Source organism: Euprymna scolopes, chromosome 23, assembly GCF_053919585.1.
Source record: "Euprymna scolopes isolate OS-2025 chromosome 23, ASM5391958v1, whole genome shotgun sequence".
NCBI lineage: Eukaryota > Metazoa > Mollusca > Cephalopoda > Sepiida > Sepiolidae > Euprymna > Euprymna scolopes.
The window spans coordinates 110,279,422-110,304,859 of record NC_136504.1 but is presented as its reverse complement, the minus strand read 5'-3'; the positions used below and the strand labels follow the sequence as shown (position 1 = coordinate 110,304,859).

General features: G+C 30.2%; 1 protein-coding gene and 1 long non-coding RNA gene across 2 annotated transcripts in view; both read left to right on the top strand.

Moving 5' to 3' along the window:
* Nucleotides 1-3,027, top strand: part of LOC145246129 (uncharacterized) — an 85,061-nt gene extending 82,034 nt beyond the window's left edge. Inside the window, exon 2 of the long non-coding RNA XR_013863097.1 lies at nt 2,459-3,027. This is a non-coding gene — a long non-coding RNA (uncharacterized LOC145246129). The remainder of the gene's footprint in view (nt 1-2,458) is intronic.
* Nucleotides 3,028-3,519: 492 nt separating this feature from the next.
* LOC145246128 (uncharacterized) lies at nt 3,520-5,015 on the top strand. Its single transcript, XM_080107978.1, has one exon. The coding sequence runs from the start codon at nt 3,669-3,671 to the stop codon at nt 4,851-4,853; it is 1,185 nt and encodes a 394-aa protein (XP_079964104.1). The 5' UTR covers nt 3,520-3,668; the 3' UTR covers nt 4,854-5,015.
* The last annotated feature ends 20,423 nt before the right edge of the window (nt 5,016-25,438 follow it).

Below are 25,438 nucleotides of genomic sequence, written 5' to 3'. Positions count from 1 at the left end.
AAACTAAGATGAATGTACAAAATGTATCACATTTTTTTCAATTTTGACCTCTTAAAAACTATTTTAACCGGCTAAAGACCCATAAAAGAACGGTCCATAAAACTCCAATCATTTGAGGCCCCTAGCGCAGCTCTGCGACTTTTAGTTTCGCTAGAGATAGTTTGAAAATATGGAAAGAGACAGACACACAGACAGACGTAGTAAATTTTATAAATTAGATTTTCAATGCTGTCTTTGGAAATTTTGTTTTCTATTACATGGGAGACACCCAAAAGCCAACCGAGGATAAGAGTTCACCAGTGTACTATAATCACAAGACAAAAGTGTATTAATAGTTATTAGTAGAAATGGAATAGAAATGAATTATTTAGGGAAGCGACTCTACAAGAACTTGTTTACATTGGACTTGAAGACGATCACAGTATTTAAGTTGTGGGATCGGACTTTGATTCTGACTTACCAATTTTTATTTGTTATTGTTGACTTTGGAAAACACGCCAGCGAAACAGTTACTCAGGTGGGCAGTCCGAGGAAAGAAACTTGATTTATGAAATTTGGGTTTAGATTTACGCACATGCAGAGAGTGTGGGGGAAACTGTTGATCATTGTTGCAGCTAGACGAGTGTTTCTGTGAAGGTTTGGCAAGGTAGATCATAGATTGGAGCTCAGACGAGCGCGTTGCCATGAAAATAAGGATAGAGCAGAAACTCGCTTCCAAGATAACCTATCTCTGACCGGGTCTTTATACATCTTTTTCTCAAATCCATTTTTATTACTTTGTTAGAAGTTTTCTTCAGAGTTTTGCCTGTGAATGAACTCTGCTTCCTCACTTTTTCTGCATCTACACGCCCGTGAATTCTCCTGCAATTTTTTTTTTTTTTTTGTCAAAAAGTTTATTGAGCATATCAAAATTATAATTACATCAAAATCTTATGCGTGTGTTTCAAAATCTAACATTCTATATGCTGGAAAAACTGTTTGGTAAAAGATACTTATTTGAAACTTGAAATGTAGCTATACTGTTATTCTTTTTTATATATTCTATTGGTATCTTCAACCAAACATTGAGCTTCTAAGCAAAAAGAATTGGTATATACAAAGCGTGAAGTATAATTGAAAAAGAATATCACCCTAAAAAAACATAAGTATTGTTAATTCAGTCCTATGGGAGAAATAACTAGAGTGCTCAATTACCCTGTTGGTTGAGTTTTAAGTGTTATAAAACCGAAGGTACCGATGGATCATCAAGATATATTTACCAAGATTCAGAAGTTTAAATATAATGTGAATAAACAACTCGTTGCAAATTACATTGAAATCTGAAAATATGGGTTTCTAAATCCAACATTCTGCATGATCTGACTTTTATTTTTCACCCCAAAATGTGAAAACAAAAAAGAGCAATCGATCTGTTACTATTCCTTGAACACGTTATGTTGTTGGTTAGGGGCAACACCAGAAATTAAACTAGTCAATTATTATTGTTTCGTAAGCCTAAATAAAATGTCACCTAAAAGATGTATTTTAGAGTGAAATATTTATAAACCATAATTAAGGCATGTTAACTTGATAGAATGGAATTTTATTCTGACGATCGTGTTTTCACTTGGAATAAAAATTTGGAATCAAGAGACCAGTTTGGAACATGGGGATAATAACGTAATGAATTAGAAAGTTAGTTTTAGATATAGACGTGGAGTTTAGTTAGTTGGAATGGACAGTGGAGTATGAACCTTGGGCCGGTCATGGAATCAGGTAATCCACTCGATATGCAAAAACGTAAACAGCGGTGAAATTGCAACCTCAACAGAATAATTGAATAAGATTACGAAATTACCAATTTTGTCCGGCATTGTAAAGAGATGAGACAATGATAAAAGGCATGCTGTTTGTTGTATATGTAAAACACCACACACACACACACACACACACACACACACACACACACACACGCACGCGCACATAATACTTCTTTGAAATTTATAATTTAAATATATTTCGGAGTCAAACTCCATCTTCAGTACTTCGATTCTTTTTTCCTTCTTCTTTTTTCCTTCTTCTTTCTTGCCATATTGTAAAGTTGGAGAAAAAAAAGTCAGTAGTAAAGATCCGCGCGCTGTCTCTCAGCTGTTGTATTGGCTACGCGAGATTAACGTCAGGTGTATGAGTTCCGTTATTATTATTGATTTAATTTGAATAAAATAAAACCCGCACCCGTCGCACTTGAAAGCCAACTTACAACGCAATTTTTAAAAAATAAACAAAAATTTGACTTGTTTGAAATTTATAATTTAAATATATTTCGGGGTCAACCTCCATCCTCAGTATTTTGTTTGTTTTTTTTTTCTTCTTTCTTCTTTCTTGCCAGAAGTTGAAGAAGGAAAAAGTAGTAAATGTTTAATTACTGTTTTTTTTTGTTTCTTTTTTTTTAAATTTCTTCTTCGTCTTCTTATTCCAGGTTTGGACGCTGCGTTGTTTGTGTTACATCGGCATCCTTATCCATAACCGTATGACTTTCCTTCTAACCCTTCTGATCGATTGGCTTGTATAGACTCTCATTCTGGGAGGTCTCGCAGCAAGGAGGAGCCTTTCTACCAGTGGAAACTCTACCGGAAGAGTACCAATACGAAAGCAAGGAAGAAAGAAACGCATCTATCGGAACCAAATTGGAAAATCTACACACGTTCACACGCATACACACTTTATATATATATTTTTTCTCTCTTTCTATCTACACACACACACACACACACACACACACACACACACACACACACGTCTTGGGTTTTAAGGCTTACAGCTTTTATTAAAAAGTAAAACTGAACAGATATCACTCAGAAAAGAAAAAAAATGTTTTAGTAGAACAAAAAAAAAAATATTAACCGCTGATATCTTTTTCTTATTATTTAAAACTCATTATTTTGTTTGCTTTTTTTTTTTAAACAAAGGCTCCCCCTCCTCGCCAAGTAGCTTGTCGTGTTTGATTTTGTTGGCAATTCTGTGAAAAAAATTTTTTTTTTTCAAAAATATCTACTGAGTGTAAATTTCTTTGTCGCTTATTCGTACGTACTCTTAAGTGTCCACAAAACAAAACTCTGATCGTAGTCGCTTTTTCTTTTTAAATTTTTATTCATTAATTTAAGAACGAGAAAAAAATTATTCGGGCGAAAACAGTTTTTTTTTGTATATTTGATATTTTTAAACGCTGAGGAAAAAAACATTTTTTTTAGTTAAACATTGCAGCAGTATTAACCAATTTTTTTCACGTCTGTGCTATACTCATTGTGTCCTCCAAAATTCTTGCCCTGTGCCAAACTTGGTTTTATTCAACTTGTGCTTCCTTTATGTGTTTGTTACTTTTTATCTTACGACCAACGCCATCTGTATTGGGCATATCATATAATTTGGAGTAAAAGCTAACTTTTCGTTTGCTAGGCATTGAATAAAATCCGGGAATTTTATACTCTGCTCCAAAAAATACGTTCTTGACAAGTCCAACAAAAGTTTCTCTCCCCAAATATATATATATATATATATATAAATTCTGATTTTTATTTTTTAAAATTGAACAAAAAAAAAAAAAAATCATAAAAAGAAAACAAAAAGGAAAACACGAACAATCTATTTGAAATCTTCCTTTCAAATTTCTCAACACCCCCTCATCAAAAATGGCCGCCGTCAGAAAAACTTCCAGTATAGGTTTCTCACTATTATGGACCCTTCAATTTGACCTGTTGGTGCTGGTTGTCTTTATACTTGGGTTGGCGAAAACACAACAACCTCCGTGCATCGTGAAGGGCCGGGTCTACACACGGCTGCCATGGTACGGTTATCTCATTCAGAAGACATTCCACAGGGACATGGCAAAGATCCAGTATCAGCTCTGGTACCCCGTGAGCGACTGCTGTGCCAATCTATTGATTTACTATGATGACCAACTTGATGCGTTAAGCGATAACATGTCGTGCATTGAAAGAGAGGAAATCCTGCCCCCAGACAACAACCAGATAATACCTTTGTACACCGGGAATAACTCTGTCGGTTGTAAGATATCTAACGAGACGGGAGAGTCATACTACGTGTGCATTGGGGAACGGACATTTCGGTCGAGAGGGGCCAGAAGATGGTACTTCTCCGTAAGTCGTTGCGCCTCTAAGAAACCCTTTAATCTAAATTACTTCTTCAACATTACCGGTTTTTATGGGACTTGCGAGGAGGATGCGTTATCGAAGACTTACATCCCCCCGAAACCCGAAACTGAGCCTTATTTCTATGTATCTGTTGTGCTGGGAGTAGTGGCTGGCGTCACTCTGATTCTAGCCGTACTCTTTCTTTCTCTTTGGTGTGTGGCAGTCCGGCGCAAGACAAACGGTTCAGTTACTTCAAGCCAAGCAACGATGACCCAGGACATCTTCTACGTGAATCCTTCGCTCTCCGACCGCGAGCAGGCGGACTACTCGCAGTCGAGTTCGGAGAACTACTATGAGGTGATCCCGGAACGGAGAAGCTACGAGAGCATTACTGCCCAAGCAGCCTCTGCTGGGGAACGCCACCATAGCTTGCGAGCTCATGCCACTCTAGCGAAAGAGCACCGGACCCACACTACCTACATTTTTGACGATTACCCCCCACCACCGTACCACCCCCCGCAACCAACACCGAACAAGACCCAGCCCCAACGACAGCCAGTTCAAGTTATTCAGACAATGCAGCCGATGCAGACCATGCAAGGTAGTATGCAGACGACGCTGCAGCCGACGCTGCAACCAACGATGCCACCAAACATCCAGGCGGGCCTGCAAGTTGGCACTTTGCAACCCAAGCTTCAACCGGCGCTAGAGACAAGCGCCTGAATGAGCTGTGAAGGGACTAACAATTAACGAAGAAGGCTAACAGAAAAAGGAAGAACAAGGAGAAAAACATATACATCTATATACACACACACATATTTATATATGTGTGTGTATGTATGTATATATATATATATATATATATATATATATATATAAACAAATCAAGAGGAGGAATTGATAGTTCAAATAAATACGAAATCCCAAACATTGAAATATCCAGTACCATGATTGAAAAAAATATTTTTTTTTTTTTTTTGCCAAAATATTCATTCAAATTCTTTTGAAAGTTTTATTTTCCTTCCTGGAGAAAATAAAAAAAAAATGGCTTGTAACAAAAAAAACAAAAAAAAAACTTGCTGCTTATCCAGATTTTCCAAGCAAAATACTGAAGTCAAAAAATAACAGGAAAACTTACAAATATAATTATTGGGCATATACTTACCAGTGTACGCCAGAAATTACGGAAAAATTTAAAGTATAATTGTAGAAAAAAAAAATTCTGATGTTCGATTCCATGCTAGAATGAGACCATTATGCGTCTTTAAACCAGCATGCCATAAACTTCTAATATGAGGATATCACGCGGTTATCTGTTCCGCACTTCCTTGACTCTGCATATTAAATAAATTTTATTTTTTATTAAAATTCCACTTGATAATTTTCCGTAATTTTTGGTGTACACCAATACTTTCAACTGGTAAATATATCCTTAAGTTTTCCTGTCGTTTTATTTTGAGCATATTTCGTTTGTGCATAAGTCTAAATAATTAAAGAATTGCTGAAACCTTTCAAGAATTCCAGATCAAAAGAAATGGGCCGAAAATTTGTCAATTTTTAAAGAATATATTTTTTTTATTAGCAAATTTTTAAACCCTGAACTAATTTTTTTTTTTTTTTTTTTTTTTTTTTTTTTTGGCAAAATTATTAAACTCTAAATCAATAAAGGTTACTGTGAATTATTATTACTGATGATAATAAAAACAACGTATGTAATTTTGGGTATTTTAAAACAAATAGTGTCTCCACCTCTCCCCTCTCTCGCTCTCTCTCTCTCTCTGTGTTCTCTGATTTTGTATGCATCCGAGATTTAATTATTTTCTTGGGTGGGAATTCGGAGAATACCGTTTTCCCCCAAATATAAATTTTTTATCGATAATTATCAATTAGGAAAAAAAATCCCTTAAATGTTGGAAAAATAAATACACAATAACTAACACCCACACACACGTTATGAATATATTCATATTCCCATTTCCACTTATGCATATATATGTATATAAAAACGGTATATTGTTACTATCCGAAAATAGAATGGTGAAAAAGAGATTAACTTGGAAAACCTTTCTGCCGACATGATTTATTAAAAGAAAAACAGAAAAATTTGAGAACATTTTCTTCTGAAAAATAAATTTAGAGTTATATGAATTTTTATATTGATCATATATATATATATATATATATATATATATATATATGCATATTTAAAATAAATATATATATATACATATATATTTAAAATGCGTGTGTGCATATATATATGTATATTTAAAATGTGTGTATATATATATATATATTTAAAAAATATATATTTTCTAAAAATATATATATATACATATATATATACAATATGCACAACTCAAGGAGTTAACATTGCATCTACAACCAACATCGAAATATACATATATATGCACACACATCTATAAATATATACATGTTTATATAAACCGCCTATATATACATATGTATGTATTTATATATATGCATACACCCAGTTTTTTAGGAGTAATATGTATACATAGAGATTCTTACATATATGCACTTTATTATTACTCCAGATGCTGGCATACACACATACAACATGCAAATACGCATATACCTCTATAAATATATACATATGTATATAATCCGCCTATATATATGTGTATATATTTATACATATGCATACACACCTGCATATATGCTATTTCCCATGTATGAACTATGCATTAAATAAGATATCTCCATCTATATATATACGCGCATACATTTCTAGGGATTTATACAGAATCATATTCACCAAAACACAATCATACAAATTATATATATATATTTCCACATATATGGTCATTCATATACAGCTGTTTTGCCATATCATGGTTCTCCACTATTGCTAAGCCTAATGATTGCTTGTTTTACAGCTATGCATGCAAAGAACGAACATGTGCATGGTACCTTGCATATACATGGTCGTCTAAATGTAGGTTTACAGTTATTAAGCTATCTTTTAGTAGTAAATATGAAATATGAAGTGCAGCTTAATTACCATATATGTGTAGCTTAATTACCATATATTCTTTATGGTTATTAAGCTACACAGAGGCGTCAGCATGTCATACTTTTCATACTTTACTACTAAATGATTATTTGATAACTGTAAACCTATTTTGGGCCACACTATATATATATATATATATATATATATATATATATATATATATATAATGTTTTATTTTTTTATTACCGTTTTATCTGTTTGATTACATATGTTGGACCATGCTTACGATCTAACACCCTCGTCAGACCTTACAGGAGTTCTGTAAGGTACCTTACAGACTTCTGTAATGTCTGACGAGGCTGTTAGATCGTAAAAATGGTCCAACATATGTAACCAAACAGATAAAACGGTAAAAAAAATAAAACACATATTGCTTTGCAGTAGTATTGAGCACACTCTTTAGGGGTTTATTAATTACTAGTTTTACCATACACACACACACACATATATATATATATATATATATATATATGGGGGATTTAAAAAAAAACAAATAAAATCAATTCTTTAAGAGGACACTTATCAGGATAATACAAAGCTCAACAAATTGTTTTGGAGCTTCTAAAGAATTCACTAAAGGGAGAAAATGAAGGTATAAAACTATATAGTAATACGTATAGATTTATATAATGCAATCATGAAGGGAAGACGAAAATTCATGATTAAAGTGTTAAAACCAAATCCACGGTTAAAATGAAATAAACGGTGTGAAGAGAATAAAAGGGGAAAAATAAAATGGGGGGGATTTATATATATTTATTTATTTAATAAAGGTATACATCGATTAGAGGTGTTGGATTAGTGGGAACCTTTTATATAACTGGGCTTCGAAATGTCATGGTATAAAGTGTTCTCACCTACCCAACACCCAAATGATGTATACCCTTATTGAATAAATCTCTCTGTCTGTCTGTCTCTCTCTATATATATATATATATATCTATATATATATATATCTATATATATATATATCTATATATCTATATATATATATCTATATCATATATATATATATATAGATATATATATATATATCTATATATATATATATATATATATATATATATCTATATCATATATATAGATATATATATCTATATCATATATATAGATATATATATCTATATATATATATAGATATATATATATATATATAGATATATAGATATCTATATCATATATCTATATCATATATCTATATCATATATCTATATCATATATATATATATATATATATAGTTTTACATCGTCATTTTTTTATTTATTGATTACTACACATTTCTATATATTTTTATTGATATAGACAAATTTACATGATCGAGACGCTGGACATGCTAATGTTTCGGACAAGTGGTCGGTCAAGACCACAAATCCTCGTCAGGCGACTTAATAGAGTTTGTCTACGACTGAAGGGGTCCGGTTCTTTAAAAAAACAAAAACAAAAAAAAAACGAACTCTTTCAGTTGTAGACAAACTTTATTAAGTCGCCTGAAAAGAATTTATGATCTTGACTGACTACTTGTCCGAAACATTAGCAAGTCGAGTGTCGCGACCATGTAAATTTGTCTATATCAATAAAAAATATATCGTGCTCTTTTTTATTGAGCACTTTTAATAGTCTTGTTAAATTCACGAGTTTTCTCTCCTGAATACTTTTAACTTGTGTGTGTGTATATATATATATATATATATATATATATATATATATATATGAGAACAACTTTATAATTTTTGTTTTCTTTATGTAAATATAGTCATATCTTGCTAATATGTGCAAACCGTTTTGATCATTATTGATTTCATTATGCAATTATATAATTTTAAAGGAGAAAATATTTTACCATGTCTGGCGTATTATAGTATGGTTTAAATGTTTTATGATACGATGTGGAAAAACAAAGCTTTTATGAGTGCTTTCTTATGATATCCTGAGATAAAGGTTTTATGATACCGTGAGATAAAGGTTTTTATGATATCGTGAGACCTTTAAACCATGCTATACGTTAGACATGGTAAAATATTTTCTCCTTTAAAATCATAGAAAGTTCAACTTTTTTAATTTTCAATTATTATTTTTTTTTTTTTTTGCCTTATGAGATCAATAAAGATCGAAACGGTTTGCAAATCGTAGCAAGATATGACTATATTTACATGAAGAAAATAAAATATTATTTATGGTTATCCGCAGACAGCTGTTTTGCTATATTTATGCTCTCCTCTATGGCTAGACTTAGCGAGTGTTTCAATCCGAGATCCGTATTTTGATTACTTTTTCTGCAACAATAAACACGTATACAATTGTGCACAGGTTCTTACATATGAAGATGTCCATTAATATTACATTTTTTAATGAAGTGTTGCTCCTCATTTAAAATTACACTTAATTAAACAAACAAAAATACAAAAAAAAAGTCTCTGATATATGTACTCGACACGGAATGAAAATGCCATATTCCAAAACTCACGTAAAAAGATCAAGTAGTTTTTGTTTTTTTTAAGAAGATCAAATTTTCCAATCTTTAGCGAATAAGAAGTTGTAATTATTTTGAATACAAAGAAAATCTTGGTAATCGACTTGAATTGTCGCCCTTGAATTTCAACGCAATCTAAATCAATATGGGTGCTTCTGCTTCCTACCTTCCTGCGTTGTTTCCTTATCAAATTTGATAATGTTAATTAAGAAAAATAAACCAAAATTACTCGATTTATTTACATGATTTGGCATCCTCGTTATCTGACAGGGTAATACATTTTAGAGATTTTTCGGTATCTTTGTTTTACTTTTTTAAGTCGGGTTGATTTTCTAAATAAGCGAAGTTTTTACATATGATTTTTTCTCTTTCTATTTTAAATCTCGCTCACAATGTATCGTAATCAAATGCGTTTTTGAGTGAGTGTACACTTCCTGGGGTCACACGATCGCAGTGCTTGCTTTCAACGTGACACTTTACATGATGCCGCTAATTTATTCTTACTTGGGAGCCTAGCAATTCACCCTATCCTCCGAACCCTTCAAATTTAAATACCTGTGATTGTTTTACCGTTCCTTTAATCTTCTCCCTCTCCAACGTTTTCATATATTTAGAGGCAACAAACAAATAATGTTTTAAATTAATCGAACTATTGTTCTAATCGTGAGTGTTTTTTTTTTGTGCAACGTTTCGGTTAGATTGGCTTTCGACCATCATCAGGCATGTTGGTTGTTTGGAAAAGAGAAAGGTTACTGCATACGTAGAAATTTTGTTTCTTTAAGTTAGACTCTATTTTATGGTTTTAGTTTCGAATTTGTAAAAAAAAAATGGTTGACAAAGAGGGGACAACTCTAATAAAGAGCGACAGTTTTTCACAAATGAAAATTTAAAAATATGTAAAGAAGTAAAAAAAATAAGTTGAAAGCAAATAAAATAAGTTGAAAGCAAATAAAATAAGTTAATATGGATGGTAATAAGGATAATTTATGTGAAGATTATATATATATATATATATATATATATATATATATATATATATGCGTGTGTTTTAAGTTAAAGTAAATTCAATAAAATATTACTAAATTAATATATATTTAAGTCTGTCATATAAAGGTGCATACCATTTATTATTAAAATTTATAATGTACCTTGTAATTGCTAGACTTCAAACGTTGGTGTTAGGGATTTAGAAGTTATGGTTAAAGCGCTTTAATATAAAAAAGATAACCAACATGCCTGAAGACGGTCGAAGGCCAATCCGACCGATACGTTGCACAAATAAGACTCAAAATGAGAACAATAGTCCAATCAATACAAGTAATATGAACAATCAGTCCTCATCTAAAAAAAAATCAGAACTTAAAAAAAAACAAATACTTATGTGTGATGTTTATATCTGTTTAATTATCCTTTTTTTAATCGTTCTCCTGTATTTATCCCCATCCCAACCTGTCTGCTATACACAAAACCGAGACGCAGATAGAGGGAAAGAGAGAGAGAGAGAGAAGGAAAGAATTAAAAACAATTTTTAAAAAAATTGAAAATCAATATATATCGATCGATCGCTATAATTCAATCAAACAATCATTTATTCATTGTTTTTTTTTTTTTCTTTAAATGTTCTGACCTTCCTGTTTTTAGTTTTTTTATATATATATATTTAAAAAAAAAAGAAAACAAAATTGGGATTTATTAAATAAATGCTTAAAAAAAAAATATTGCATTGCAAACAAGAGTTACCCGGGGGTGTATGTCTGACCAGTTATGATGAGCAAATGTTAATGACATTTGTCATGAAGTTGGTATCCTGGTCGTTATGCATAGCCCGCACTTCTAATCCACCTACCCACCAATCTTCCAAATATATATGCAGCTTACACACACAAGTATCGTAAACAAAAAATCTATGTATGCACATATATATGATAAAAACTAAGTATGTATATATATATATATATATATATATATATATATATATATATATATGGTAGGAAAATACCTACTTATACACATATATAGTAAAAATATATGTACGTATACACATATATATGGTAAAAAATGTCTATATATCCATAGATATGATAAACAATATGTACGTATACACACATACAGACATATATATGGTAAAAAATATCTATGTATACGCATATACACATGGAAAAAATGTCTACGTATACATACATAATATATGGTAAAAAATGTCTATGTATATAAACGTGTATGTATGTATATATATGTGGTAAAAAATATCTACGTATACACACACAATATATGGTAAAAATATCTACGTATACACACACAATATATGGTAAAAATATCTACGTATACACACATATATAACGAATAAAAATTTAGATTTAAAAAATTTAATTTTAGCTTTTCGGAAATTACATCAAAAGGGAAAAATGTGAATATTTTATTGTGTATAAAAAGATGAAAAAGGTATTTTACACGTCGGTCTAAGTTAGCAGCCATGTGAGAAGTGGCCAGGGCCTAGGAAAGTCTGCGAGGTGGAAAGAATTATTGGCATCACTGCAAGATGGCCAACACAAAGTCTATACACGTTAAAAGAAAAGGGAGGAGGCATAAAAAGTGATAGAAAACCTTTTTTTGTTAAACTTTTTTGTATACACAGACATATTCTCATGTCGTCTTTTAATGAAGTTCTAAGAATGAAATGCTGCAAGATCATATAGTTATCCTTTTATATTTTATCCTTATTTTTCATATATAAAAACACACACATATATAACTTATAACATTTGGATAACCAAAAAAACCCTTTAGCAAGGAAACCAACTGGATAAAGTTCATTTACTTGGTTCTCAGTCCGCAAGTCCTGGGAGAAAAAAAAAAGCAAACTATTTTCCCGGAACTTTGCCAGTTGGAACTTTTTCCAGTTGGTTTGCTTGCAAAACTGTTATCTAAAATATTCAAATAAATATTTATTTATTTATTTATTATACTATGTTGATTTCGGAACGAAACGCTTAGACACTTACATCTGATGTAGAAAAATCTACTGCAAAATATTTTATTTTGGATTTCTATTTGAGGAAATTAATTTAGAAAATTTCTTTCCAAATTCTTCAATTATTTTGGCATTAAAAATTGATTAAGTTAATTGTAATTTAATCAAATTATTTTATCAATATCAATTTTTTTCTCAAGCAATAAAATCCTAGCAAGATGAAATACACTTTTGTGGTTTTATTATAAAAAAAAAGGTATACTGTTCCCACCAAATATGAAAAAAAAAATCAAGTTTTTAAGCATTTAAATTTTATGTTTTCTTAAGTAATAATAAAAAATTTAGTTACAGAGTTTTAACCCACAAACATTGATATGCAAAATAAAAAATAGAATTTAAATTTACCTATAACCTTTCACTACATATTTGCAGTTATGTTTCAGTAAGAATAATGGATAGCCTTACATGTTTGGGCCAAGATCCTTCGTCGATGTTACATTTAGTGAAACCTACAAAGATTTCACTCTATGTAACTATAAAACCAGACGTCTGATTATTCCTGGTTCTGTTTGAAACATATTTGCAAATGTGTAGTCAAAATTATTGTATAACTGTTTTTTAAAATTAGACATAATAAAAAGCTCTATATATTATTAAGCACTTTTATATAAATCAGAAAGGATTTTCTGAACTTTTACTTTGTGGATATAAAGTTATCTTGATTACTATATATATATATATATATATATATATATATATATATATATATTTGAGAAGTTTTGATAAGATAAGCCATTGGTACCGTCGGTTGAAAACCTGATATTATGGAATCGTTTAATATCCCAATATCAAGCTCTCTTCAGTCTATAGATCGGCTGAAGAGAGCTTGATATTGGAACCTGAAACAGTTCTCTAATATCAGGTCTGAAACCGACGGTACCGATTGCTTATCTTATCTAAAATTTTGAAAATAAAAAATATAAATATTACGCTCTTATTGTTAAAATTTTCCCCTCATAATAGAACACTCATGTTATTAGAAATTTATTCAACTTTTACCTATATGGATAAAAAAAAAAATGAATATTTAAAAAAAAATGTTCATTTTACTTTAGAAAGGATGTATTTAAGAAAAACATGATAGAAATTTTAAAAAAAATCTTGTCATTTAACTGAAATTAAAAATTATTATATTAAAAAATAATACACTACTAAGTTGAACTTTGACCTCAAACAAATTCATTAGTATCAATGTCTCTTGATCTCGAAAATGAAAACACAGATTTGAGATTTTCCACGATTTGTTGAATTCTTTTAAAAAATTATTTTTCCTGTATTTCTGAAATAAGTAAATTGATCCATTTCCTTCACCTGAATAATTCAGAAATAATGTTTTGAACAAATCACCAGAAAGAGGCTAAACGGAAGTCACTTAAAATTTTTTTATCAATTATGTTTTTTTGTTGTTTTTATTATAAAATGATTCTTACATTTCTTTTTAATTAAAGCGATATTTTTATCAGGTTTCCTCTTAAATATATATATATATATATATATATATATATATATATATTTAGAATAAAATACACATTGTATCATGAAATGAAAAAAATCTTGAAGGCATAATATATGAAAGCCAAAAAGGAGAAAAAAACAAAGGAAGAAATTAAAAATAATGTGATACTTAACCTGTCTCTCTCAGATCAACAAATGTTTTAAAATCCGAACTAAACTGGTCAAATCTCTCGTTTATTTTTATTCCTTGTGTGTAATTGTTTTTCCTTTCTGCTTTGCACATACTCATACATTCATAAATTCACGCATACACCCTCACACATACGCACATGCATAAAAACATAACACACAGGCACATACATTTATGTATGTTTTTTTTTGACAATCTATTTGCATTTTGAAAAATAATCCCTCCCTCTCCCTCCGATTATAAGTGTATGTAATTTTGGGTTATTGTAATTTTAATTATCTTTTGGTTTAAATTTAAATTATTTTCCTTCATAGTTTTTTTTATAGTTTTACTTTTGCGTTAATTTTTTTTTTTTTAATTTAGTTTTAAAATAGAATAAAATTATCACCGAAAATCTTTTTTTTAATAAAAAAAATACGAAAAATGAAGAAAAAAAAAGCAAATACTTATGTGCTCAACTGCAAATTTTCTTTTCATTGTTAATAATGCGTACCAAATGTCACGTGATTGAATAGTTTTTCATTTTTTTTACAGACTGGTGGTCTATGTACTTGTCTAAGAAAAGAAAAAACAGAAACGCAATAAAAAAATTAAATATATGGTTTTTGAATTTAAAAAAAAAAACAAAAAAAAAAAAACAAATGGCACTACGCCTATATGCACTTACCAAACCCATTACCCTCCACCACTCTCACCAAATCCTTTATAATAATCATGAACATCTATGTTACTACTGTTATTACTACCATGGGTAAACATTACTTTTAGGGGTGTCTTAAAAAAAACTCTGCTTATCCTTATTTCAAAATATTTTATTGCAAAAATCATCATATATAATAATTACGAACATATTTAATCTTAAATTAAATATAGTTGGCAAATTCATCAAAAACAATATATTTTAGTAGCATAATATTAGCGTATCGTTTTAAATTTGAGATGTTTTAAACTTCAGTCTCTGTCCCATCGACGCAATGTTGCATCCCTCTGCCTTTTCTACAAGTACTTTAACGGTGAATGCAAGCATTTGTGCCCTCTCGACGTAAATACCCCGATAAGCAGCTAAATCGCACCCCTTCACAGTAGAGATTCCTAGATGTAAGAGAGCCTTCTACTCCAGTAGTTTCTTCCCCAGGACAGCTAGACTTTTGAATTCCCTGCTGGGTCCCTGCTTCCCTAACTGTACTGACATGCAGAAGTTCAAGTGCAACGTGAACCGACATCTTGTTGCCCAACTCCCTACACAGTACCCCTGATGCCTATGTCCCTGATAGTAGCCCCCTACACAAAAGTGGCAATGTGCCTTGTTTGGGGTGAAAACGTAATAAAAAAAAATGTTATTTGAAATTTCAGAAAGCCAGAAACGATTTTATTATTTTCTTTTTTAAATCAATTTTTTTTATTCGTTTTAAGCTTACAACCATTAAAACGTCCTTCTCAAGCTATTTTTTTTCTAAATTCAATTTTAAAAAATTTAATTTAAAAAAAAACTTCCATTTTTAATTTAAAAAAAAAAAAAATTTTTTTATCGTAGTCGAGGTGATGAAGTTCACCAACCCACACCAGATGTCCCGCATGACTGCTTCTAGATCCCGCCCCTCAAAATTTGTATCCCTTGAAATAATATCTGGGCATCTGAGCATTCTACTTCTGGAGTGTATAGTTGGATTCCGCAAAAGTAAAGAATGAATAAGTACCGCTCTAAAACAATCGCCTGCAAACTGAACATGTCTTGCTTTGACAATAGATAATGCAAATTGAAATTCAGCATAAATTTGTTGTTTGGGTAGATTAAACTTCCATGAAAGATTTTAGGCTCTCATGGAAAGACGAATATTCATGCGTGTTTCCAACTTTTTGAAAAGTGTTCTATATTTCCGAACTACAGATGAAGATGAATTGCATTTTTGATTTAAAAATTTTGAATTTTATATTTATGCGGAGATGTGATGTCCATATTTTGCTCAAATACTTAGACGCAGACCTTGTCATCTGATGTTGGAATTTTTGAAAACTCCTCATTATACTGGACCTGTGTTGCTTGCGTTTGATTAAAAGTTTTTAAATTTAACTTTTTAAATTTAATTTTTTTATTTGGGGAAGGGAACTTAAAAGTTTTTTTTTTTGTTTGTTTTTTTTTACATTGGAGAGGAAAATCTCTTATGGGTGATGTTAGAAAATATCTTTGGAAATTTGACATGTTATTAGAAATTTATTCAACTTTTACCTATATGGATAAAGAAAAAAAAATGAATATTTAAAAAAAAATGTTCATTTTACTTTAGAACGACGTTTTTTTTTGTTTTGATATTAAATGTTATAATTTTTATTTTAACTCAAATAGATCAAAAATGAAAGCAAATTGTTTTTGACTAATTTCCCACCTTTTTTTTTTTTTTTAAAGAAAATAATGATTACCACAGTTTTTTTTATAAAACAAACAAAAAAGTAAATTAACTTCTATCAAGTTTAATTGTACATATGACAAGTACTAAAAAAAAAAACATTGTATCGTTTTAATATTGCTGATATAAATAAATGGATGGAAAGGCGATAACTGTATTTATAATAGACTATAAGATAAATAACTCTCGTCACAAAAAAAAAACAAAACAAAAAAAAAACTGCTAAATTAAAATTTAGCAGTTTTTTTTGTTTTTTTTTTCTTGTAAAAATGTTAGGTGACTGATATTATTTATTTTTTTCTAATCTTATTTCGAACAGATTTATCCCCTTCTGTGTTGTATCCTTTATTTATATCGGCCATATTAAAAAAAAAAAAAACTAAATACAATCAGATGTTTTTCTAGCAATTTGCTTGTACAGTTCAGCTTGCTACAACTGTTTTTTTATCTTGTTTTCAAAATTAAATCTAATGATTTTATTCAATAAGTTGTTTTGAAATAATGGCGAGCAGCATATTTAAGCGTGACCCTAAAATTAGTGTTAATTTTTATCATAACCAACAACTACATTTTTTTCTTACACTGTGAGGAAATTTCCATAATCATACAACAAAGACAGCCAGCACAAATGCCGGCAGCCTTTAATTTGAGTTTCACCCTTCTTTTGGGTTTTTCAACAAATGAGATATTATGCGACTATTATTATGAGACTTTGTCAAATGAGATATTATGCCATACAGAGAGGGTCGATAATTTAGTTGGTAAATTTGTCGCCATACATACAGGTTTCAAATCCTGGGTTCAGATGTCTCCTACTGAAGAGCGCAAAGGGAAGCGAAACTCCAATCTTAGATTTTAATCTGTGGCTGCCATGCTTTGTTTGTCTGATTGTGGAAATAAATATAATTCACTCATATCCTTATATATATATATATATATATATATATATATATATATATATATATATATATATATATATATATATATATAATATATATTTTTTGCGTGTTGTGGGCCAAGTAAGTTTAAACTGACACATTATATATGCTGTGAAAGATGCACATTTTTTGCATAGAACCAATTATCTTTAAGCCCGATAATTTTTTTTTTTTTTACATTGAAGAACATAAATATGTTTTTGGTTATCTCCAAGTTCAGCATGCTTTTTTTTTTGTCTTTTGTCAAATAATCAAACGGATTTGGCCGTTTATCAGACTAATAGAATATTTTAAAGCTGGTAAAAATTAATCAGAAAGGAATTTTCCAGGGCATTAATCGTGAAGCACAACAGTCACCAGAAAAAGAAATTAAAAAAAAAAAAACATGCGGATCTTGGAGGGAACCATATTTTTTGTTTATATATATTTTTTTGGGCAATGTATTTTTAATTAACCCCTATCAGAGAAGAACACGTCCAAAAATCAGTTAAGTCTGAAAATAATTAAAAAATATATATACTTTAACAAAGAGTAGCCAATAAAACAGTACGAATCTAAATCGAAATAAGAGTAGAAACGAAAACCATTAAGTACTAGGTGGATCTACTATGAAAATCGTCTTTTATTAAATAAAATCCGGTTCTTATTGACTGGTAGGAATTTTTACTTTGAAATATCATGTACTTTTCATTTCTAGGGGAAAAAATACTAAACAAAATAAAAATATCGATAGGATTAACTATGTAATCGATAAAATAAATTTAAAAAGTACAATATTTTTAAGAGCAAACCTTGATATTTGTCATTAACTGCCGAAATAGAATCAATTAAGAACTAAAACATAATTATATATAACTTTGGCTGGCTTTACTTAATATTCAAATTGTTGAGCTTATAAAAAGAAAGTTTTTAAACGGTCGTCTTTGAAAGCAAAACACTTTTTTTGTATATGAAAATTGCTGGTGTTTTATTTTTCATGCAAATCACCCCAGACAAGGCTTGAAGCCATTTAATATCAGGTACTAAAAATAAATACTTTTCAGTTGCAGGAAGAAAAACTAAACAAAATAATATATATATATATATATATATATATATATATATATATATATATATATATATGTACATATATATAAATAGGATTAGTTATCTAATTGATGAAATAAATTAAAAATACCATATTTTTTAAAAGAAATCCTCGATATTTGACATTAACTGTCGAAACAGAATCGTTTGTGTACAAGATATTACAAAAGCTATTCCAGTTTTATATCATAACTTTAGCTGGCTCTCTTTAATATACCGGATTTAAATTGTTAAGCTTTAAAAAACATTAAGTTTTTAATTGTCTCTTTCAAACAGTTAAAGGAAACCAATTTATATATATATAATAAATGAATGACAAAAGTCTATATTCCAAAGTTCATCTTTGGAATATATTTATTCCTTTAATTTAGTTGACATTAAAAAAATATATATATAGTGTGTAAATGGCTGGTATTTTTTTTTTTTAAATATTTTTTAAATGCAAATCGCTCCAGACAAGGCTTGAAGCCATTTGATATCAGAAGTGAAAAAATATCACTTCTAAGTAAAAAAAAACAAAACTAGCCAACAATAAATATAATATGGATAAATTCTGACCCAGAAGACAATTCTTCACCCTTTGTCAGAAACATCACTTATAGACTAAAGTACAAAATAAGGGAAGCAGGAGTTAGAAGTCTTCCAAGTAAACACAAGGCCAACTTCTACTCTTCATTTGTTACTGTAACTAAAAGAACAAAACAAATATACAATTAAATGTCACCAAAGGCAAGCTAAGTTACTCCTCTATCTATCTAGTGAGGCTTGTGTTTTAACTTCTTTTAAAGCGTTCACTTTTGTTCAAAACAGTCTTGGTATCAGTTCTGAAGTTAGACTGAAAACAAAATGTCTGCCTGTAAATTCTGCATGAAGACTTCAAAAATCGAAAATAAAACAAAACACTAGTAGAACATTACATTTTCACGTGATTGGTGATATTTATTGGAAAGGAAGATGTTACAATATTGGCTGTCAAAAAAACATCTATCCGTCTAGGTTTTATAAGTGGGATTAAGATGGCCGATGTCTTGAGGATGAAAATGCCAAATTTTATGTTTTAAAAAAAAATCTTCTGGTATTTGTATGTATCGACTAGATTTTACTAGAAAGAAGTTGGCTCTGAAAAAAAAAATGCATGGTTTTATGACGCTCCTAATGTACAGTTTAACCCCAAAAAGATTGGAAGAGAAAAAAAGGAGGTGAATACTGCTGCTGATGTTTTTTTAATGGATTTTTTTAATGGGTTTCAGTTGAATTTTTTTTTTTAATGAGTTTTCTTTAAATTTTTTTTTAATTGCTTAGAAATGAAGAAAATATGTAGGATATATATATATATATATATACTACATAAGAGAAGAAAGTTAAAAATGGATTAAAAAAAATATGAATAAAGGCTTTTAATTGTTTACATTTTTTTCCTCTCTGGCACTTGTCTCGTGCTATCAGGTATGTACGTGGGTGCCGTGGCAATTGTATGTGTGTATATATGTGCACGTCTCTCTCTTTTTTTTTTTTTTTTTTGCGAGGCGAAAGAGAATGTATATTTGTAAAAAAAAAAAAACAAAAAAACATGTGGTTAGAAAGTTTTTATATTAACATATAATAATAATAATAATAATAATAATAAAAAACTCCCTTTCGAAAAAGCAAAATGAAACCACTTTTTTTTAAGGGTCTGAAATGGGGCAATTTTAGTTTACCAAGACAGACATGTTGATATAAAGATCCAGGATGGTAGCCAAAGGCTGAAAACTGAATGATTCATTTTTAGAAAAAAAAAAAAAAAAAAAGAGTTTATTTGTAATAAAAATGATGAAAAAGAAAAAAAATAATAAACAAAGCCTAAAAAGATACCAGGCTATGTATTTTATTTGCAGCCCAAAAGGGCAAAGTTAGACACAAGGTCATTTTTTTATATTTGTGAAAATCTATCTTAAAATGTGGCCTCTGGATCAAGACAAAAATAAAAATTGACTCAGTCTAGAAGGATTTCTTTTCAAAGATGAGAACATATTACATCTTGATCCTGAGCCAGACCCTAATGTCTAACAAAGAATACATACAAGGAAAGTTTTGCTGTTCAGTTTTTTTTAGTAGGGTATTTTTTCTTTTTGCAAAATGACATGCCAAAAACTCAAGTAAGGGGACCATATTATGTTAAACTTACATAAGAAAACTTAACACCCTGCTAAAACTTGAACAGGTAATGATTTTTTTTTTCAAGATGTTCTTTTTATGATCTGAAAATTGGGTGCTTAATCGATCGTATTTTGAAAGAATTTTTTTTATTATTCGGTGCGGAACTGTGATTCAATCGTAAATATTTTGTATTAGTAAACCAAAATCTCGCCCCCCCCCAAAAAAAAAAACAGACACACAAGAAAACAAACTATGAACCACTCTTACATAAGAGAATGAAATACTTTTTCTATAAAAATAAAAAATAAAATAAAAAAATGACAAAAAAGCCCCCCCCTCCCAAAACAACAACCCTTTTTCAAAAATAAAATGATTACCAAACCCCAATTTGCCGAAACAGATTTGTTTCTTTCGTACCCCTCCACAAATCTTTTTTTTTTTTTTTTTTTTTTTTAGTTATATATAAAAAAATATTAATTCTATTATTGAACGAAAATAGTTTTTTTTTTTTTTAAATATTTTTTTTTTAATTAATTTTTTTCAATTTTTTTTTTAATTAAATATTTGAATAATTATTATCCTTTCTTCAGATATGGACATTTTATAGGATGGATCTTTTTTTTTGTGAAGCTTGTCTACTAATTAAATATACTGTTAACGATTGATACCCTATCTTGTTATTTTTCCTTTATATATATATATATATATATATATATATATATATATATATATTTCTTAAAATTGAGTTTCAATGCTTGGCTTGTGCGTGGAAAGAAGTCAGTTCTTGTTTATTCTTATAAGCGTAATTTTTTTTCTTACAGCAAGCTATTTTTTTTTTTTAATTTGTCTAATTCCTTCCCGTCTCAAAGTTGACAATTATTATTTTTTGTTTTCTTTTTAATAAAATTAACATTATGGACCACTAGGGCAGGAAACTTTTAATCTTGGCATATATATATATAATGCTATATTTTTCCCCTCTCGTTTATATTCAAAATCAAGAAACAAACAGTTTAAAAAAAAATAAATAAATGAATAAAAAAATTAAAAGAATTTTGTAAAAAAAATAAAATATATATATATCTATCTCTACGAAAAAAAGCAAAAAAAATATATATATATATATATATATATCTACGAAAAAAAAAAATATATATATATCTACGAAAAAAAGCAAACAAAAAAAAATCACCGGATATTACTTTGCTCAAAACTTTTCATGTTTTTGTCCCTTTTACACCCTCCCTAAAAAAAAAAAGGGTGTTTGATGCATGAAAAATACACAACTATACCAAGTCCCCCCCACACACACACTTCCATCAAATTGTAAATTAATAAAACAACGATGGAAAAGAACATTTACTCGTAAAAAATATAAGAACAAACACGTTCGTGTAATTGTGACACATTCATAGATCTTTGACATACAACAGTTATGCTTGCGCCTACGAAAAGTAATATTAACCAAAAAAAAAAAAAAAAAAATAACCATACAATTAGCTGAAAGAAACAACAAATATTAATATATAAGTAAGAATAATCAAATAGAACTTCTGCTAACAACAATCCAATTCGTACGGAACAAAAAGAGCATTTTATAGCGTATAGAAAAGACTACCCACAAAAGTGTACACAACCATTAACACATACAGAGTTGCATATATATATTTTTGCGCACACATACCAATACCACCTCATGTTTGATGCATGAAAAATGCACAACTATACAAAGTCCTATATCCTATACACACACACACACACACACACACACACGAAGCATCCAATCGTTTGGTTAAAGACAGCAACATAATCTTTGCATTCTTCGGGCTGCTGTTCTTTTTTGAGTGTCATTTACACAACGTTTCGGTCAATGTAATCTCCAACCATCTTCAGGTGTATCTTTCAAACTCCGGAATCTTTTTGTCGAACGAAATTTTGAACGGAACCCTTATTTAATTCACAGGCGTAGCTTGCTTTCGTTTCCAATGACTGGCTAGAGGTCCTAAGTAATTCGTAATTATATTTTGGATGGCCCCACACTGAGGATTGAAACGGCAACCCTCATGAGTACGTCTCTTTTTACATCTGAATTTTACCAGCTAGTCTAACCACTGTGCCATGGGTTCTTGCGAATTGCCGAGGATCTCTATCCTCTACAGCTGACAGAACAAGAGCATGCTTAATCCCACAGCTCTCTGAAGTAAATAAAGGGTTCTGTTCGGAATTTCCCTGTAAATTGCCCAACAGAAAGATTCCGAAGTTCAACAAGACATACCTAAAGAACGTCGGGGGTTAGAATGACTAAAATGTTGTACAGAATGTCGTTCGAGATGAAAACAGTAGTCCAAAAGAATCCAAATAATACGAAAAAATCAATCCTCATCTCAAAAATTCAGAAACTTGATACATTTCTATTTCCATTTTCTTTAAATCGGTGTCTCAACGCTGAACAAGTTTCCTGGTTCCAGGTGGTAATCAGAAGCCTAAATGAAAAACTGTAAACCAAAACTTACATGTAAAATTTATTTTTCGGATGTATACCACCAATACTTCTATTATTGGAGATATACTGTCAAAAAAAAAAAAAATTTTGTCTGTAAATTTCGGTTTACAATTTTTTATGTATACTTCTGCTCTCCAGCTCTACTCACACATCGAGCTTTTTTTACTTGGTTGGAATATGAATATTAATACCTATATTAGACTGAAGCTTACATTTGCCTTCTATTAATTACAAGATTGAAATATGTGGCATAATCATGATGTTCAACTTGATTGGTACTCCAACGGATGACCATTTGCTAATACTAGGTGATGTATGCGTTCTCTGTTCATCTCTGTATTGTTTCCAGTCGTTGTAGATTTTCTTCACCACTGGAATCAAGCGGTACCAATTTGGAAGAGAGGTGGTTGGAGATTGTGCAATGCAGGCTTCACAGCATGTTCACATGGTCCTTGTCATTTCGATGGACGAATGTGTATCAATGCCTCCGTTCAGTCTCGGAAGATAAAGGATACCCCCTGTAAGGGCAGCTGCACATGTAGTTGTGAGGCAAGGGTTGTGCAATCCCCAACCAAACCTTTCCTGAAACGGTACTGAGTCCAGTGGAAAGTAGAAGCCCAAGACGACTGGAAACAATGCCTAGATAAGCGGAGAGCACATACAGCACCTGGAAGTTCTAAATGGTCACCCATTTAGTATTGACCACGTTCAACGTTACTTAACGTTGATGATCCAGCGGGAACCAGTGTGTAAACGTGATTATGCCGTGCATGAATAATATAGCAAAGAAAAGACAATCGCAAAAACTCGAAGACCTCTTGTGTCTATAGCTTAATGAATTAGAAATCCGGAAACTAGTTCAGTGTGTTAAGACAGTGGTTGGGAAAATAATGTAAAAACAAATGGAAATTTAATTGGTTTGAATGGAACATGTATTAACGTTAGGTTGGCGCAAAAAATATTTTTTTGACATGAAGTTGAACGTCAAAAATGCCATTATTTTTGCACCAACTAATATATAAAATCAATACCTGTCGCAGGGTTGGACAAAATGATTGAAACAACTTGTGAAGTTTGTTGTATCAATTTTTAAACACCTATAAAAAAAAAATAAAATAAATTACCAAAACGTTAGTTACATTTTTTTTTTTATATATATATTTATAGTAATTGTTGGCCTTAATTGGTCAAATTTATTTCTTACTTTTAACAATGCTTATTTAGTCAGAAAAATAAAAATGACAAATCGATCAGATTTCCAAAGAGAACAGATTGTTGGTGCCCGGCCGGACGACAGGTGCTTTTGTAACGAAAGAGGCTGAGATGGTGAGCGCATCCAGAGGAACTCTCTCGAAGGTGATAACAGCCTTTGAAAAAGAAAGAAAAACATCCTCCTTTATGCAAAATTCTATAAGAAAGTCGAGGCTGTCGGAAAGAGATCGTAGGGGCTTTGTAAGGATTGTAAAGAAAGAGCCCCAAATTACAACAAAGCTTAAATATCTGTATCATCACGATTCAACGGAAATTTCACTGATGGGAAGGCTGCCATTAGAAAACCACTGTTTCAGGGTGTTTCAATTATTTTGTCCAACCCCTCTGTGTTATATTTATATATATACAAACACATTTATGTATTTAACTATAAAAAACATTCACATATACATGACAAGAACGTTATCAAGCATGGTAGACGATACTTAATGAGCTTGACCGGAATACGTCGAAAAACCCAAAACTGCACACACACACACACACACACATACAAAAAAAAAAACAAAAAAAAAACAAACATATTATACATACATAAGCACGAAATATTAGTTACACAAGAAACATTTATTGTTGATCTATTTGTAATTAGAAATCTTGCAATACTCTTCTTTTTTTTTTTTTTTCGACAAATTCTCTGCAAATTTTCTGTTCCCCCAATTCTTGCCGATATTTTAATACCTTTATGAAGACCTTCAGAAAAACAAAACAAACAAAAACTCACATCAAATAACAGACTTCACTCCCTCTTTTTTTTTTTTTTTTTTTTTTTTAATATTTTTTT

Bases quoted from the DNA above. Each gene is read 5' to 3' on its own strand.
- LOC145246128 (XM_080107978.1), top strand. From the start codon at position 3,669: ATGGCCGCCGTCAGAAAAACTTCCAGTATAGGTTTCTCACTATTATGG.